This window comes from Mandrillus leucophaeus, unplaced genomic scaffold (genome assembly GCF_000951045.1).
Source record: "Mandrillus leucophaeus isolate KB7577 unplaced genomic scaffold, Mleu.le_1.0 Scaffold575, whole genome shotgun sequence".
NCBI lineage: Eukaryota > Metazoa > Chordata > Mammalia > Primates > Cercopithecidae > Mandrillus > Mandrillus leucophaeus.
In genome coordinates, this window is record NW_012106197.1 from 220,044 (window position 1) to 237,337 (window position 17,294).

Genomic DNA, 17,294 nt, shown 5'->3' on the forward strand with positions numbered 1-17,294 from the left:
AAAAAAAAAAAAAAAGAAAAAGAAAGAAAGAAAAGACACTATATTTATTTAAAAATAATAAACTTTTTGTTTCAAAGGACATTAAAAAAGTGAAAGGAAAACTTACAGAATGGAAGAAAATATTTGCAAATCATATATCTAAGATAATTGTAACTTGAATATTTTAAAAACTCTGACAACAATAAAATATAAATAATTCTATAGTAGTCAAAATACCGCATTTCTCCAAAAATGATTTACAAGTGGCCGATAAGCACACTGAAAAATTATCAACATCGATAGTTACTGGGGATATGAGAATCAAAACCACAAGACGCCATTTCACACCCCCTAAAACGGCCATCATCTGAGAGACAGAAATAAGAAGCATCAGGAAGGTGTGAGGAACGGAGCTCTCCTCCACTGCCTGTGGGAATGTGAGATGCTGACGTGGCAAACAGTTTGACCTCAACGTTCACAGTCAGAGTCACCGAAGCCTAGTATTAACGTGAGTCAACAATTCAAATTTTTATAAAATATTTTTGCAGTTTATTTGGCACATCAAGTAAAACCTTAAAAATTAATTAATATCAATCATAAGGTTGTTAAAATAGAACCATTTGTAGTGCCCAGAACAAAGGAGTTACTTGCACTTTCAATAACAATGCATAAAAAACCGCTTCAGGAAATCCGAGTGTTTATCTCACAAGTGAAATCAGGTATGGCTTCTCAACCATCCCCACAGCCCATCAATATTTCCAGCAGTGGCTAGTTTCTGAACGCTTGAAGCAAGACTGGCTAATTTATAAAGAAAAGAGGTTTAATTTCCTCACCGTTCCGCAGGCTGTAGAGGAAACAGCCGCTTCTGCTTCTGGGGCGGCCTCAGGAAACTCCCAATCATGGCGGAAGGTGAAGGGACAGGCGGTCACGTGGCCAGAGAGCGCGAGCCGCACGCTTGTAAAAACCAAGTCTCGCGAGAACTCACTACCAAGAGCACTGCACCGAGGGCACGATGCTAAACCGTCCATGAAAAATCCACTTCCACGATCCCGTAACCTCCTCCCAGGGACACAGAACCAAACTACATCACAAGCAAATTGATGTTGGGCTTGTGCGGTGAACGCACGTGGTCACAGCTGAGTCAGGTGTTTGCATGAGGGTTGAAAACCGTTTTCCTCTGCAGTAACCTCCCTGCTGACTAAGTACATGGGGGCTCCTGTGTGCTGAGTCCCTGGCGGGTTCGAGTTTGGGCCACTCCGTGTTCTCTAGAGACAGCAGGTGTGTGCGGCAAGTGGTCACTCACACCCAGGACCTGCTTCACCGGCAGGTTCAGCTCAGCTTTGATCCTCATATGATGGTTATTTTGCAACATTAGGAAAAAACAGTTTCTGTAGTGATTTTTTCTCTTCCAATCTAGATAAACACCAGGCTACTATAAATGTGATGGAATTTTAAACACCAGGGAAAAAGAACCAGCTACTTGGGGGTTTCTCTTTTCCTCCAGCCATATGGAGCCGTTCTTATCCTGAAATCTGAGATCCCTTCAGATACTCCCAGAGTAAAAGTAAAAGGAACCATTGTACCAACAGCTAAGATGACCATCACCTGGGTATTTAACACTTCAGTTCTTACTAAAAGTGGTCTTCCTATAAATCTGAAATGCATTTAGTATTGCAGAAATAATCACATTGTTGAACTCTGAAGAACAAAAATTTTTGAGATTTTGAAATACAACATAAACAGGTTTAAAATGTTCTATGGTTCTTGTCTTTCACTGTCACTCTGTCTCCATATTCTGATGCTTTGACATGTTATGGTTGTGAGGCAGGGAAGGCAAGCCTCAAAATTGGGGCTTAGCTCAGAAACGTTCTTGGCTTTGCCCAGGAAAGAATTCCAGGGTGGCCCGTGGTGGCAGGTGGTGGCCGTGCACAGCAGCAGCAGCAGAGGTCCTGCTTGCTCCTCATGGAGCAGGGCTACCCCATGGGCAGTGCACCCAGAGCAGCAGCTCAGAGGCATCTCTGCACTCCTATTTATACCCACTTTTAATTACCTGCAAATCAAGGAGCAGTTTATGCAGAACTTTCTAGAAAAGAAGTGGTAACTTCTGGGTCTTTGGGTTGTTGCCATGTAAAGGGGCATGGCAGGTGTTGCCATGGCAATTGTAAAGTGACATGGCTCTGGAGGGTGTGTCTAAGGGAGACTTTTGTCTCTTCCCTGCTTTAGCTAGTCCTCAATCTGGTCCAGGGTTCAAGCCCCCCTTCCAGAGTGAAGTCGGGCCTACTACCTCAGTTGCAAGAATCTCTCTCTTCTCCTCTCCTCTCCTCTCCTTCTCAATCTCTTTATCTCTCTCTCTCCCCTACTAATTAAAGATTATGAATGGTTTGAAAACACTCTTTTCTTTAAGGAAGAGGACAGAGGACTCTAGCTGTAAATGTCTATGTACCCAAGAGTGAAATGTTCACCTATTTTCCTAATATTGTTTAAATTAACACCTTTAACTTCACAAATGCATGTGCTCCTGTGATTACCTCACCAATAAGGCAATTCAGTACACTCCTCCCCCTAAAAAGTGGCCCCACCCTGTGCATGCTGCCCCCACGCATGGACCCCAACTCAGGACAGTCACTGCCCTGGCCTCCTCCTCCTTAGCACGGCTGCTCCTGCTGTTGAACATGCTGGAATCTTCTGTTAGGTCCTCTTTTGAATGTGGGTTCTGTCACTCTACCCAATGATTTTGATATTTCTGCACTTTTTGGGGTTACTTGTTCCTATTTTCTGAGCACTGTTCTCTTGTATGAATACATCACGATCTGTGTATCTTTTCTCCAGCTGAAGAGCGTTGGTGTGGTTTTCAGTGTGGGATGTTAGAAACGAAGCTGCTCTGAGCACCGCTCCACAGGTCTCATGCGCACTTATGCTTTCGTGTCTCTTGTATGAATACGTCGCGACTTGTGTGTCTCTTCTCCAGCTGAAGAGCGTTGGTGTGGTTTTCAGTGTGGGATGTTAGAAACGAAGCTGCTCTGAGCACCGCTCCACAGGTCTTGTGCGCACTTATGCTTTTGTGTCTCTTGGGTAGATACTTGGAAATGGCTTTGCTGGGTAATTCAGTGGGTTAATGGTAAATATTTTAAGAAACTGCTGAAGTGTTTTATGAGGTTTTTTTTGCATTTCCACCAGCAGCGTATGAGAGTTTTAAGTGGCTGATATCATCTCACCCCTGGTTTGATTAGTCATCTTAGACATTCCAGTAGAACTACTGGGGCATCTGGTTTTAATTCTCTTTTGTAGTCCCCTGTTGTATAAAGCTGTCAGGAACTATTTCATGGCTCATTCTGCCTGTATTTATCTTTTTAGGAAAAGAGTTTGTGCAACACTTACGGTGTTTTCACCACACTGGGTTGTTGGGTTTTTTGCTTTGGAATTATTGAGTACTGGGAGTTCTCTGTATATTCAGATATGTGAGTTGCAGATAAAGATATTTTCGCTCAGCGTGTTGCTCACCTTTTTATGTCTTTTGCAGAGCAAGTTCCTGTTTTGATGAAAATGAATGTATCATTTTATAAAGAAATTATCCTCTGTGGTAGCATAGATAAAATACTTCTTATAACTCAAAGTTGCAACAGTTTTCTCCTGTGTCTTCTGCCATATGTTTTCTATATTTAACTTCGTGATTCATCTTGAAGAAATTATACAGTGTGTGGCATGGAACAAAGTCCTTTTTCTAATATCCAATTTTTTTAGCATAGTTTTTAGAAAATACTTATTTTTTCACTCAACTGTCTTTGCAAAAAAAGTGTGTGTGTGTTTGTGTGTGTGTTTAATTAAGAATGGATGTTGGATACTGGAAAGGCAGTTGGCCACATACAACTAGCCGACATCTGGCCTCCTGCCCCAAAGGTCCACTTCCCTGTCTTCGCCCAGTGCTAGGCTCTTCAGTGTGCTTCAGCTTCGTAGGACATAGTCGTCAGGTGGTGCAGCCAGGTGTATGTCTTCTTCTCTATCAGGTAGTTTCACTATTCCTGGTCCTTTGAGCTTCACTATGAACTTTACAATGTTTGTCAATTTCTACAAAAAAAAATGGCTTCTGAGAGTTTGACTGGGATTGCATTGAATGGAGAGGTCGATGTGGGGAGAGCTGACATCTTGGCCATGTGGGCTCTTCAAATCCCTGGAGACAGAACATGTCTTGACTGAGTTAGGTCTTCTTTAATAGATATGCATTGTAGTATTTGCTATGCAACACTTTGCACAGTTTTTGTCAGATTACTTTTTTTTTTTTTTTTTTTTGAGACGGAGTCTCGCTCTGTCGCCCAGGCTGGAGTGCAGTGGCCGGATCTCAGCTCACTGCAAGCTCCGCCTCCCGGGTTCACACCATTCTCCTGCCTCAGCCTCCCGAGTAGCTGGGACTACAGGCGCCAGCCACCTCGCCCGGCTAGTTTTTTGTATTTTTTAGTAGAGACGGGGTTTCACCGTGTTAGCCAGGATGGTCTCGATCTCCTGACCTCGTGATCCGCCCGTCTCGGCCTCCCAAAGTGCTGGGATTACAGGCTTGAGAGATTTAACTCTTAAGTGTATTTTATTTTGTCATGTTTTTGTAAATGGATTTCTAAATTTTATTTTATAACATTCCTTGCTAATAAAATACATACAATTTTACTTTTGCATTCTGACAGTGTATTCTGAAAGCTTGCTAAAACTACATATTTGTTCAATCCAGTTTTTAGATTCTACAACGTTGTCCACATATCTGATCATGTTGTTGTGAATAAAGACCATTTTGCTTCTCCCTTTCTGATATGGATTTCTTTTGTTTCTTTTTCTTTCCATATGCTGTGGCTAGAATATCTGTCGTGATAGGTAGTAGACTTGGTAAGCACAGGTATCCTCACCTTGTTCCTGAGCATGAGGGTGCAGCCAGTCTTCCACTGTTGAGTGTGGTTATACTCATAGGTTTTTCATAGATGCCTGATACAAGGCTGAAGAATTTCTCTGCTGTTCTTTATTGAGAATTTTTTATATTGGGAATGGATTCAGGTGGAGTCTGAATGCCCTGCCAGCCTCTCCTCTCCGGCTCCTGTCTCCAGCAGAACTGCAGGAAGGAGACCCCAGGCCCTCCTGCCTCCTCCCTAATCACCCATGAGCTCTGCTGGGGCCATCTTCGTGGGAGAGGGAAACCTGTGGAGAGGGCAGCTGATGGCGGCGAAAGGGCCTCCCCTCCCGGGGCCTCCACCACGGCCATCTTTCTCCTCCACTGGACACCGCCTTCCTGTAGTCGACTGTTCCTAAAATCCCTTTCTATGTGCATGTTAGTAACTCAACTACTGGCAACTGACCTGCCTATGTGGCCGGCCCTCGTGGTGCACTTCTGGGCCCTTGGCCTTGTGGGGAGCTCCTCCTGGGCATCGTCACTGCCTCGTCCCGTGTCCTGCACACCCTCTGCTCTTTGTGGGCAGGCGATCACCTCTGGAAACACATCTCACCTTTTGTGCCTGTCCCTTCATCATTGCTTGGACAGGGAGGTGGTATTCTTTCCTTCCAGGCACTGCTGTGGTTACTGGGAATCCATGGGTCGGGATTCCTTGGAGGGGCCACCTTCCTTCCAGAGAGAGTAGGAAGATGCTCTGTCTCAGAGTAACGCTGTTTGCACTCTGGTTCCAGCACCTGTGACCGGTTCGGGCCTGGACAAACATCTCCACCCCCTCAGCCTCAGACCCTTCATTTGACCTGGGCAATGACGGCACCTGCCACCCTGTCCTGTCATACCAGGGGCCGGCATAGGGGTCTCCTGGTTCAATCCTGGTCCAAGAAGGGTACGAAGTGACTAATTTCAGCGTGTCACCAGCCGCCAGTTCCCTGAGCCAGGTAGAGTTGCCCACCCTGCCCCCACTTGGCCCCGGCGTCAGCTCTGGCCTTGAGGGATGTCTGTGCCCTCCCCTGTATTTCTCATTGGCGTCATCCACTGGGTCATTCCACCAACGTCTCCATGTCCAAGTCCTTGGGATTCCACATTTCTAGGCCTCGCTTCTCTTCCTAAATTCAGGATAGAAGCTACTGTGCATTACTTCATAGCAAGTATCTCAACTCCCTCTGCACAAAACAAACAAGGGCTCCCTCTCCTAACCCTGCCCTCCTTCAGGGCCATGCCCGGGCATCCTGGCCTCTCCACAGCCACTCACCCGGACCCCGCAGTCCCTCGATGTTAGCTCTGCCGTCTGTGCCCTGCTGATGAATGGGCCTCACTGCAGTGAACCCCCCTTCACAGGTCATGCCCCCAGGTAGCCCCATGCCATGATCATATGCCCAGAGCCAGGTGGGGCTGGCTGGTGAATTTCAGAGAAGTAAATCCCTCAACAGTTATCAGAGGCTCGGCCAGGGCGTGCGTGAGACCCGGGCATGTGAGCTTCCTCGAGGCGCTCTGGGTGTCGGGAGTTCAGGCCTCTCCATTGCATCTCAACCTGAAATAAACCACAGTAAATTCATCCATCCGTCCACAGATACCGGGTGATTCCCGGTGTTTTGCTCCTACAAATAAGGCTTCTGCAGACATCCACTTACAGTTTTTCTGCGGAAATATTTTCATTTCTCCTGGGTGAATGCCAAGCACTAAATGACTGGGTCGTATAGTAAGTAGGTGGGTGTTTGACCTTTCAGAACAGTTTCCTGAGTGGCTGTGCCTTTTGTATTCTCACCAGCAGTGTGTGAGCATTCTGGTTGCTCCAGGTTCTCACAATACCCATGCCATCAGTCTTTTAAATTCCCATATTCTAGTATGTGGTGGTATTCCATTTTTAGTTTAATTTGTACTTCTCAGATGACTAACGGTGTCAAGATTTGTTTCATAAAATTATTGGCTATTCCTACATCTTCTTTCATAAATTGTCCAGTCATAGCTCTTGCTCATTATTTTAAGTGATAATTTTATTTTTGAGTTGTAATAGTCCTTTATATCTTCTGGATAAAATCCTAAATAAAACAGAACCCCTAAAGGTATTTAACTTCTAGAAGAAAATGTAGAAGAATGTCCTTATGAACTTTGGTTAGACAATGATTTATTAAATGGGACATAAAAGTATAAGACATAAAAGAGAGATAATAACTTGGACCTTATCTTAGTCCATTTTGTGTTGCTATAACAGAATACCTGAGACTGGCTAATGTGTAAAGAACAGGGATTTATTTATTTCCTTTATTTTTTTTTTTTTCTTGAGACAGAGTCTCAGTCTGTTTCCCAGGCTGGAGTGCAGTGTCGTGATCTCAGCTCACTGCAACCTCCGCCTCCCAGGTTCAAGTGATTCTCCTGCCTCAGCCTCCTGAGTAGCGGGGATTACAGGCGTGCACCACCACACCTGGCTAATTTTTGTATTTTTAGTAGAGACAGGGTTTCACCATTTTGCTCAGGTTGGTCTCAAACTCCTGACCTTGTGATCCATCCACCTCAGCCTCACAAAGTGCTGGGATTATAGGCATGAGCCACTGTGCCCAGCCCAAAACAGGGATTTATTTCTTATGGTTCTGGAGGCTGGGAAATCCAAGGTTGAAGGACAGCATCTGACGAGGGTCTTCTTGCTGCCACATCCCATGAAGGAAGGTGGACAGGCAAGAGAGCAAGAAGGAAGGGACCAGGCTCCTCACTCCCATGATAACTAACCCACTCTCAGGATAACTAACCTGTCCCCATGATAACTAACCCATTTTAAGGATAACTAGCCCACTCCCATGATAACTAACCCACTCCTATGATAACTAACCTACTCTCAGGATAACTAACCTACTCCTGTGATAATTAATCCACTCTCAGGATAACTAATCTACTCCCATGATAACGAACCTACTTCCCTGATAACTAACCTGCTCCTGTGATAACTAACCCACTCTCAGGATAACTAACCCACTCTCAGGATAACTAACCCAGTCTCAGGATAACGAACCCACTCCCATGATAACGAACCTACTCCACTGATAACTAACCTGCTCCTGTGATAACTAACCCACTCTCAGGATAACTAACCCACTCTCAGGATAACTAACCCACTCTCAGGATAACTAACCCAGTCTTATAATAACGAACCCACTCCCATGATAACAAACCTACTCCACTGATAACTAACCTGCTCCTGTGATAACTAACCCACTCTCAGGATAACTAACCTGCTCCTGTGATAACTACCTCACTCCTGTGATAGCAGCAGGAATCTATTCATGAGGGCTCAGATTCACCCTGCAAAGGCCCCACCTCCCAACACTGTTGCATTTGGAATTAAGTTTCCCTCACAAGAACTCTGGGACTCACACTCAAAGCAGAGCAGACTTAATGAAATAGACCTTCTTCTCTTTGATAGCCACCATTGGCAAAGGGAAAAGTGAAGCCATGGACTCGGAGAAAACACTCACCACACACATACCTGGCAAAGAATGTGCTTGTCCAATGGAGCCAGTCTCCTTAGAGTGGCTCAGGTCCCTTTCCCCGGGAAATGCTGCCACAGGAAAGCCACGACTGGCTCATCCTGGGAGGGGAGAGGGGTCCTGCCACCACCATCCCAAGTGGGCCAGAGGGAAATGGCAGGTGTCCCTCCAAATCACCAAGAGAAAAGGCAGGGGGCTCAGACTCTGAGGGAGGGTGCAGGGACCTGCCTTCTGTCCATCTGTTACTTGGGGAGGGGTGTTGGTCTTTGGTCTTCTGCATGAACAAATGTGATTTTCTCAGTGTGAGCTGGTTACCCCAGACTCCATGGCACATACACACCCTTGCCCAGGTTCTCTTATAACTGTTTTTGCCCCATCCTGAACTCCCTGGGGCTCTGCAGGTCATTCATGCTTCATTCCTAAGGCAAATCATTAGTGAAATTCTGTTGCAATGTTCTCCAAATCAGAAAACACATGTTGGATTTAAAACATAAGCACTGAGAGGAGCCGTAGCAGCCTGGATCTCCCGTGGGTGGCTCTTCCTCTGTTGTGGGCTGGGTTGGGGTGTGGATAGGAACAGCAGCATGCACCTGCCCGCAGGAGAGCCACTGTGGGGAGGAGACCCAGAGGCCTTGTGGTGTCCCGGAGGACACTGGGTGCACCTTGGGGGACCCAACTCGGCTCCTCCCTTATCCCCAAGCTCATTAGTGCTGGCATTGGTTTCAAATGATGCACATCACTGGGCTCTCAGAAAGGTGACCAGGTAGGCCAGTATCTGGCTGTCTGTGTATCTATGTGTCTGTCAGTCTGTCCCTCAGTCAGTCTATCTATCTGTCTATCTATCTATCTATCTATCTATCTATCTATCTATCTATCTATCTATCTATATCTATCCATCCATCCATCAATCATCTGTTTGTCCATCATCTATCATCATTTCCAAGGAGGCTGGGTCTGCAGTTTCACCTTCCAGCACCCATTTCCCAGGGAACTTTGTGCTCAGCACCCTGAAGGTCCCCCGTGACCCCCCGGCAGTGTCAGAGCCCCTCCTGCTGGGAGCGTTTCCCTACTGAGGCAGACACAGAGCAGAAACCAGACAGGAACTCACTTTATAAAGACATCTGGCCACACCACTTACAGCCAGATAGCAGGCGTAATTGATGAAGTATTTACATACACATTTGGAATAGAAGGCACCACTAGGAGTGGCAGGAGTATCATTATATAATTACAAAGTTGGCTAAGTGAACAAAGTCTAGCTTTTAAAATAACATGCTCAAAATTTTAAAACAACACAACCACTAACTGCAGGAAATTGGTCAAATTTGCTCCATCTCTGAATCCATCATCTCATCTGTAAATGAGGGATGATAAGTTGTCCTCTAGATACTTTTATATGCACACAACATAAAATTGACCATTTTAAGTTACAAGACTGAGTAGCATTTAGCACCCTCCGTGCTGTGCAAACTGCCACCTCTGTCCAGTTCCACAACATGTTTCTCACCCTAGAAGGAAATCTTGCACCCTGCAGCAGGCTCTTCTCACCCGCTCCCACCCCTGCACCCACCACTCTTTCTGTCTCTGGATTTGGCTATTCTGGATACTTCATATAAGAAGAGTCACCCAGCATAAGAGCTTCTGTGCCTGGCACCTTTCCCTTTGTGTCCTGTGTTCCAGGTTCGTCCGTGGGGGACCTGGGTTAGCACTTCATCCCTCAGTGCGCCAGACTGAGTTGTAGGAACAGACCCCTACCTGCTTCTCTGTCCTTTGGGGGTGGACACTGAGGTTGCTTCCATGTCCTGGCTGTTGTGGGTAATGTTTCTGTGACATTCGTGTGGAGACATCTGTTCAGGAACCTGTGTTCAGCTCCCTTGAGCATATACTGAGGAATGAAGTTGCTGGCCCATATGGTCATTCTGTGTTTAACTTTTTGAGGAGTCATTCTAGAAATGCCGAGGAGTTAAGATGGTGTACACAGAAATTTCTAGAAGATCCCTCTGCACACAATGGAGGTGTCCACTCCTTTAGTCATTGAAAAGCACATGACATGGTGTTAGCAACTTCAGCCCCTCACAGACTGAAAATGGCAGGCAGCAAAGGAAAGAGCTGCTGCACCTGTGGCCTTTTAGGGATTTTTATTTTTATTTATTTTTTATTGTTTTAGAGACAGCATCTTGTTATGCTGCCTAGGCTGGACTTGAACTTCTGGGCTCAAGTGAGCCTCCCACCTCAGCCTCCTGGGTGGCTGGGACCACAGGGCCATGCCACCATGCCTGGTTATAGGGATATTTTTAATGCAGAACTCAGCAGGCCCTCTGTGAGCTCACTCCTTACTAGGAGCCCTTGGAGTAGCCATTCCTTTCGCTCATTCTGGAGTAGATGGAGGGATGGGGAACATCACTACTGTTCTTCACATTAGAGCTATCGAAAAAGAGACTCAGCAGAGGTCTCATCTCAGCAAATAAGGTCTCATCTGACCCTCATCGTTGTACGATTTATTATTCAAGTCATGATGGGAGGATGATGTTTTCATCACTACGTGGGACTTCAGACACTCTAGAAGGTGACCCTCACGTGGTGAGAGCTCATCTGTAAGCAGGGGCGTCTCTGAATTTCAGGGCAGCTGGGCAGTGAGGACAGAACAGAAGCAACTTGCAAAAGCTGCTCAGGCCGAGCTGGTGAGCCACAGACTTTACTCGGGCACCACCCGGCTTAAAAAGTCCTGCTGTGCAGTAAGTCTCAAAGGTCAGTTATAAAATCTTATTATACAGGACACTCGGGAGGGTGATGCTGTGTCTCCCGGACACAAATGCCTTGGCTGTGGCGCCGTGGGCAGCAGGGCGTCTTCGTGGGTAGCAGGGCGTCACCGTGGGCAGCAAGATGTTGCCGTGGGCAGCAGGGCATCGCCGTGGGCAGCAGGGCGTCACCGTGGGCAGCAGGGCATCACCGTGGGCATCATGGCCTCCTCTCCTGGCCCAGCGTCCGTTTTGCTTTTCTTCACTCTGCTGCCTTCGATGGTGGCGATGCGTCCCCCTTCCTAAAACGCACAGTGCTGAGTCTGAGTCCTTACAGCTTTCTCCCTTTTCATCCCACGCTCTCCAAACATTTTATTTTACACTGACGAGAGACTCACAGGACGGCCGCAGAGCGCGGGCTCGCGCGCCGCTCGCTGACTGGCCGCCGTCTGGCGCTGCCGGTTGGGCGCCGGCGCTGGTGCGACTGCGCAGAGCAAGCGCGGCCCCTACGCAGCCACTTCCGGTTTCTCCCGCAGGCGCCTCCCTGAGTCCGTCCAGGATCCCACATGATTCATTCCGTATTCCCCCCTCGTCTCCTCCCATCCTCCAGAATTCACCGTCTCCCCTTGTCTTTTGTGACTTACACGCCTCTTGCTGTGCAGCGGTTCAGCTGTTTTGCAGAATCGGCCTGGGTTTCAATTGCACCGTGTTTTCTCCTGACTGGGGTGAGGCTGTGGAATTTTGGCGGGAGCCCCTCAGGAGCCCAGCTGTGCCTCGCAAGTGTCCAGTCGCGGCGTCCTGAGGTGGGGTCGTCTGTCAGTGGGGACATGGGCCGGGGTCCTTCGATGGTGATGAGCATCTTGGGGAGCTGCTCTTCTCGGAGATGCGGATGCTGCTTCTCTCCATCTTCCACCCAGCAGCTTCCACACCCATCGGGGACCTCCCTGCACCCTCGCTATGGTGGAGTTTAACCGTGACTCTTTGTTGACTCACTGGCTGGCTCAGAGATGCCCATGCTGCTTCTCTCCATCTTCCACCCAACGGCTTCCACATTCATCGGGGGACCTCCCTGTCCTCTGGCTACTGTGGAGTTTAACCTTGACGCTGTTAACTCACCTGTGGACTTCTCGGAGATGCGAATGCTGCTTCTCTCCATCTTCCACCCAGCAGCTTCCACATCCATCGGGGACCTCCCTGCCCCTTCATTACTGGAGTTTAACCGTGGCTGTTGAATCACCGGTGGGCTTCTCCAGTGAGAAGGAGCTGGCCCTTCCACTCTGCACATGCATTTATTTGATTATTTACTTATATCAGTATGGACTCATGAGTATTTATACGCTATGGCACAAAATACATTTTAAAAAATATTGTTGCCTCAGTTGTCCCACGCTGGCCCTTGGAAGCTCCTTCAGGCTGGACAGGCTCTTCGTTGTGCTCTTCTGACAAACACACACCCTCTCTGGGGGCACGTCGCTGGTTCCTGGCACACAAGATCCTCTAAGCTGGTCCTGGATTTTCCCTGCCTCAGCCCTGGCACCCGTCAGTTCTCCAAGGACCCCAGGTCTCATTGATTCCAATCCAACAACACAGGGTTTATTTTAGCCTGAGTTGTTCATTGTCTTCAGGAGTGAAAAGATGTCTCTCCTTGTTTATATTTACATATTGTTTGATTCTAGTTTCAGAATTGCAAACCCACATGCTACGATAAGTACCTTTACTCACTAGATTGCAGTGTCCGCGCCCAGTCAAGGCTGTTTCCGGGGTGCCTGGGTGGGTTGCATCTCCTTGCCCTCCGGGATCTGTCCCTCTGCAGTGCGTGAGACTCATTTGTCTGTGACCATCGTCCATCCCAGCTTACCCCCAGCTAAGGTCCTGGTGGGTCACAGTCACTCATTTCTGGAGCAGATGGAGGGATGGGGAACATCACGATTGTTCTTCAAATCAGAGCTATCAGAAAAGAGACTCAGCAAAAATGCTCAGCCTCTCCCTGTCCTGACACCCCTTCCCACTCCCTGGTACCCCCACCGTGCAGGAACCGGTTTCTAAGGCTTCTGGTTCAATTAGTGATCAGGCAGCAGCTGTGTGTGATCCTGTTCCCCTTCCTTCTCTCGTGTGGGAGCACTGGAGACAGATGTTCTTAGGGCTTCTCTCTCACTGGATAGTCCACCCTGGAAACCTGTCTGCTTCTCCTCACAGGGACCCTCCTCCTTCCTCAAGCCACACAGCGCCCTGTGATGTGAATTCACCTGTTCATTCAACCTACCCTTCCACACGACAGAATGTGCAATGTACGTGACAAGTAGTTTCTCTGTTAGTTGTCCTTGACTTGTTGTTTTGGTCATGCATTTAAAGTGGTTTATTTGTCAAATTTATCAGTCTTTTTCCTTTGTTACCTCCAGATTTTGGGTCATAGTCAAACTTTCTCTGAACCAACATTAAAGTATTTACTCATTGTTTTCTTCGAGTAGTTATGTGGTTTCCTGTTTAAATATGGAGATCCCTGGTCCATTGGGAGTTAATTCTTATGTACAATGTGAGATAGAAACTTAATTCTGTCCTTTTCCAAACAGCTGCCCAGTAGTTCCAGGATCCGTTAAGAAAATGACCATCTTCATCCCGGAGCTTAGAGACTCCCCTCTGTCATGGACTAAATTTTCACCGTATTTGGGTCTATTTCTGGAATTTCTGTTTATGAACCACACTTTCGTGATTTTAGAGGTTTGTGGTACTGTCTGATGGGGCCTCTATTTCTGAAAAGCTTTTCATAGATTTTACTTTTAAACATTAGTTCCTGTACACTTTTCGTTCCTCTCAGGCATCCGATGATGTGGGCCCAAGTCCTCCTCTTCCTGCCTCCACACACGCTTCATTCTTCTCAGGCATCCGATGATGGGGGCCCGAGTCCTCCTCTTCCTGCCTCTGTACACTCTTCATTCTTCTCAGGCATCTGATGATGTGGGCCCGAGTCCTCCTCTTCCTGCCTCCTGTCACCACCACTTTCCCTGACACTCTGTTTTGTCATTTACATTCTCTTGGTAGTTTTTCTGCCTTTCTTTGATGTCCCCTATCACATTTCCATTTGAGATTTGAGTCTATTTTCCTCAGGCACCTTTAAATGTATTATTTTAAGAGCACTTTTAGGTCTACAGTAAAACTGAGCAGAAAATACAGAGAGCTCCCATATAGACGTATGACCTCCTCTGAGACACACATGATCCTGTTATTAACACCTTGCATTGGTGTGGTGCAGAGAGCTCCCATATAGACGTTCGACCCCCTCTGAGACACACATGATCCTGTTATTAATACCTTGCATTGGTGTGGTGCAGAGAGCTCCCATATAGACGTTCGACCCCCTCTGAGACACACATGATCCTGTTATTAATACCTTGCATTGGTGTGGTGCAGAGAGCTCCCATATAGACGTTCGACCCCCTCTGAGACACACATGGTCCTGTTATTAATACCTTGCATTGGTGTGGTGCAGAGAGCTCCCATATAGACGTAGAACCCCCTCTGAGGCACACATGGTCCTGTTACTGACACCGTGCATTAGTGTGGTGCATTTGCCATAGCTGATGAAACAATACTGATAAATTATCATTAACTAATGTCCATGGTTTACATCAGGGTTAACACTTGGTGCACATTCCAGAGGTTTTGAAAATGTGTAATGACGTGTGCCATGCAGAGGTGTGCCCCCTAACACAGTGCCACGCAGAGGTGTGCCCCCTACCACAGTGCCACCTAAGATTCTCTGTGCTCCAGCGGTTCACCCCTCCCTTCCCACAACCTCGAACCATGGATCTCTTTCCCTGTCTTCAGAGTTTTGCCTTTTCCCAAAGGTCCTGCAGTTGGAACCATAGGTTGGGGTCTTTTCACAGGGGCTGCTTTCACTACGAATGTGCGCTGAAGCCCTCCGTGGTGTGTGTGGTTCGTGGCTCAGCTCTTTCCAGTGCTGGATTCTCTGCAGTGTCTGACGTACCACAGTTTTGTAGGAAGCCCCCACACCATCTTCCACAGCAGCTGGGCCATTTGCATTCCCCCCAGCAGGAACGAGCGTTTCTGTTCCACGTCCCTGCCGGCTGCTGGTGGGGCTCAGTTTGGAGTCAAGCTGTTCTATGAGGTGCTCCTTCATTATGCAGAGTTCTTATAACTCATACGGAAGTATTATTATTATGTGTGGTTCGTGTTCTTTATTTCTAAGATAACTTTGTCTTTTTCTTCCATTTATTTCCTGAGTTAAATCAATTATTTTTATTACTCTATTTTTCGCCCATATCTTACATTTCTACATTTCTGATTCAAGGTGGCTTTTCAGATCTTCCAAGGCTGGCTTGAGGATGTCTAATTTATCAGGGATGTTGACTTACATGTTTCTCTGCCTCGTGGCTGTTTTTGGGAAGCTTTCTTCATACGGCTTTGGTGAACATTTGCCCCCTGGTTTCCCGCCACAGCTCTGTGTAAATTATCTTTCTCCCTCTCTTTGGTGACGGTGGGTGACATAGAAGGCTCTGGCCTGATGGCGCCCAGCTCCTCCAGTCCCGCAGCGCCGGGGGCTTCTGTGCTGCTGTTCTCAGCGGGAGGGTCTGCACCTCAGCTGTGGGGTCCGCTTCTGTCTCGCAGTCCCAAAGTCATCCTGTTTTCCTTTGCTCCCCTTCTCCACCATCCCCTCTTCTCCCCCAGGAACTCTGTGTTTGGGAGACTGGACTGTAAGTCAGGCCTCTGCCCTGGGGTCTGGCTGTGAATGGGTGGGCTCTGCCTCCTGGGCTTGCTCCCTGCCCTGTGGGCCTCAGTGACGCTGGCCCCGGCTCCACCTCTCAAGGGCATCTGTGCAGGTCTGTGGCTCAACTTCCTTCATTCTCAGTGACTCTCTGTCCTCCGGGGACGTGGGGTGCTTGCCCCTCCCAGGGGCATTCCTCAAGCTCCTTTCCTCATCGGGCCTTGCAGGGACTCACAGGCAGCCTGCACCCCCGAGCTCCTCCTCCTGCCTTAAATGCCAGCTTCCCGAGCCTGGGAGCTGCTGGAGGCTGGGCTTTCCGAGCCTGCGAGCTCCTGGACGTGGGGCTTCCTAAGCCTGTGAGCTGCTGGAGGCTGGGTCGGGTCTTAAGGTCTCTGCATCTCCAGTGCTGGTCATAGCTCGGGCAGGGGTGTCTGAGGCAGACGTCCTGCGCCATCCTCCGTTCACGGCACCCTGTATCCAGTTGTGATGTCTAAAGGCCAAGCAGCAGCCAGCGAGTCGGCCAGGCCCGGGAGGACATCACACCGAGCACCCAGACCCCTCAGTGGGCACCTGGACTTCGGTAGGAGGAGGCCACCCAACCTAGAACACAAATAATTTGGGTTCTGTCCTTTAATATGAGACGTATAACCGTGAGGTCATTTTTTCTAGGTTTCAGAAAAGGAATTTTCTTAAAAGCAGCATAGGGGTGTGTTTGTACCGAGGGTTCACCCAGTTAAGATGGATTTTAATAGTTTCTCCTCTTTCCCGTTTTCTTCCTGTGTCTTTCTCCACGAACAGGAGCTGGGGGCTGGACCCCACTCGTATCAAATAAGAACCAATGGCTGCAGATCGACCTTGGAGAGAGGGTGGAGGTCACGGCGGTGGCGACGCAGGGCAGGTACGGGAGCTCCGACTGGATGACCAGCTACATCCTGATGTTCAGCGACAGCGGCAGGAACTGGAAGCAGTACCGGCGGGAGGACAGCATCTCAGTAGGTCCCTGGTGGGAGGACAGCGTCTCGATGGGTCCTGGTGGGAGGACAGCATCTCTGTAGGTCCTGGTGGGAGGACAGCATCTCGATGGGTCCTGGTGAGAGGACAGCATCTCTGTAGGTCCTGGTGGGAGGACAGCGTCTCAGTAGGTCCCCGGTGGGAGGACAGTGTCTTGGTGGGTCCCCAGTGGGAGGACAGCGTCTCGATGGGTCCTGGTGGGAGGACAGTGTCTCGGTGGGTCCCCAGTGGGAGGACAGCGTCTCGGTGGGTTGTGGTGGGAGGACAGCATCTCCGTAGGTCCTGGTGGGAGGACAGCATCTCAGTAGGTCCCCGGTGGGAGGACAGTGCCTTGGTGGGTCCCCAGTGGGAGGACAGTGTCTCAGTGGGTCCTGGTGGGAGGACAGCGTCTCAGTGGGTCCTGGTGGGAGGACAGTGTCTCGGTGGGTCCTGGTGGGAGG

At 48.4% G+C, this 17,294-nt stretch overlaps 1 protein-coding gene across 1 annotated transcript in view; it reads left to right on the forward strand.

Annotated features, from left to right (window-relative positions):
* Nucleotides 1–17,294, forward strand: part of LOC105552798 (contactin-associated protein-like 4) — a 193,941-nt gene that overhangs the window by 12,854 nt on the left and 163,793 nt on the right. The window contains exon 3 of the mRNA XM_011998554.1: nucleotides 16,642–16,835. Within this exon, the coding sequence (XP_011853944.1) occupies nucleotides 16,642–16,835 (194 nt within the window). The remainder of the gene's footprint in view (nucleotides 1–16,641; nucleotides 16,836–17,294) is intronic.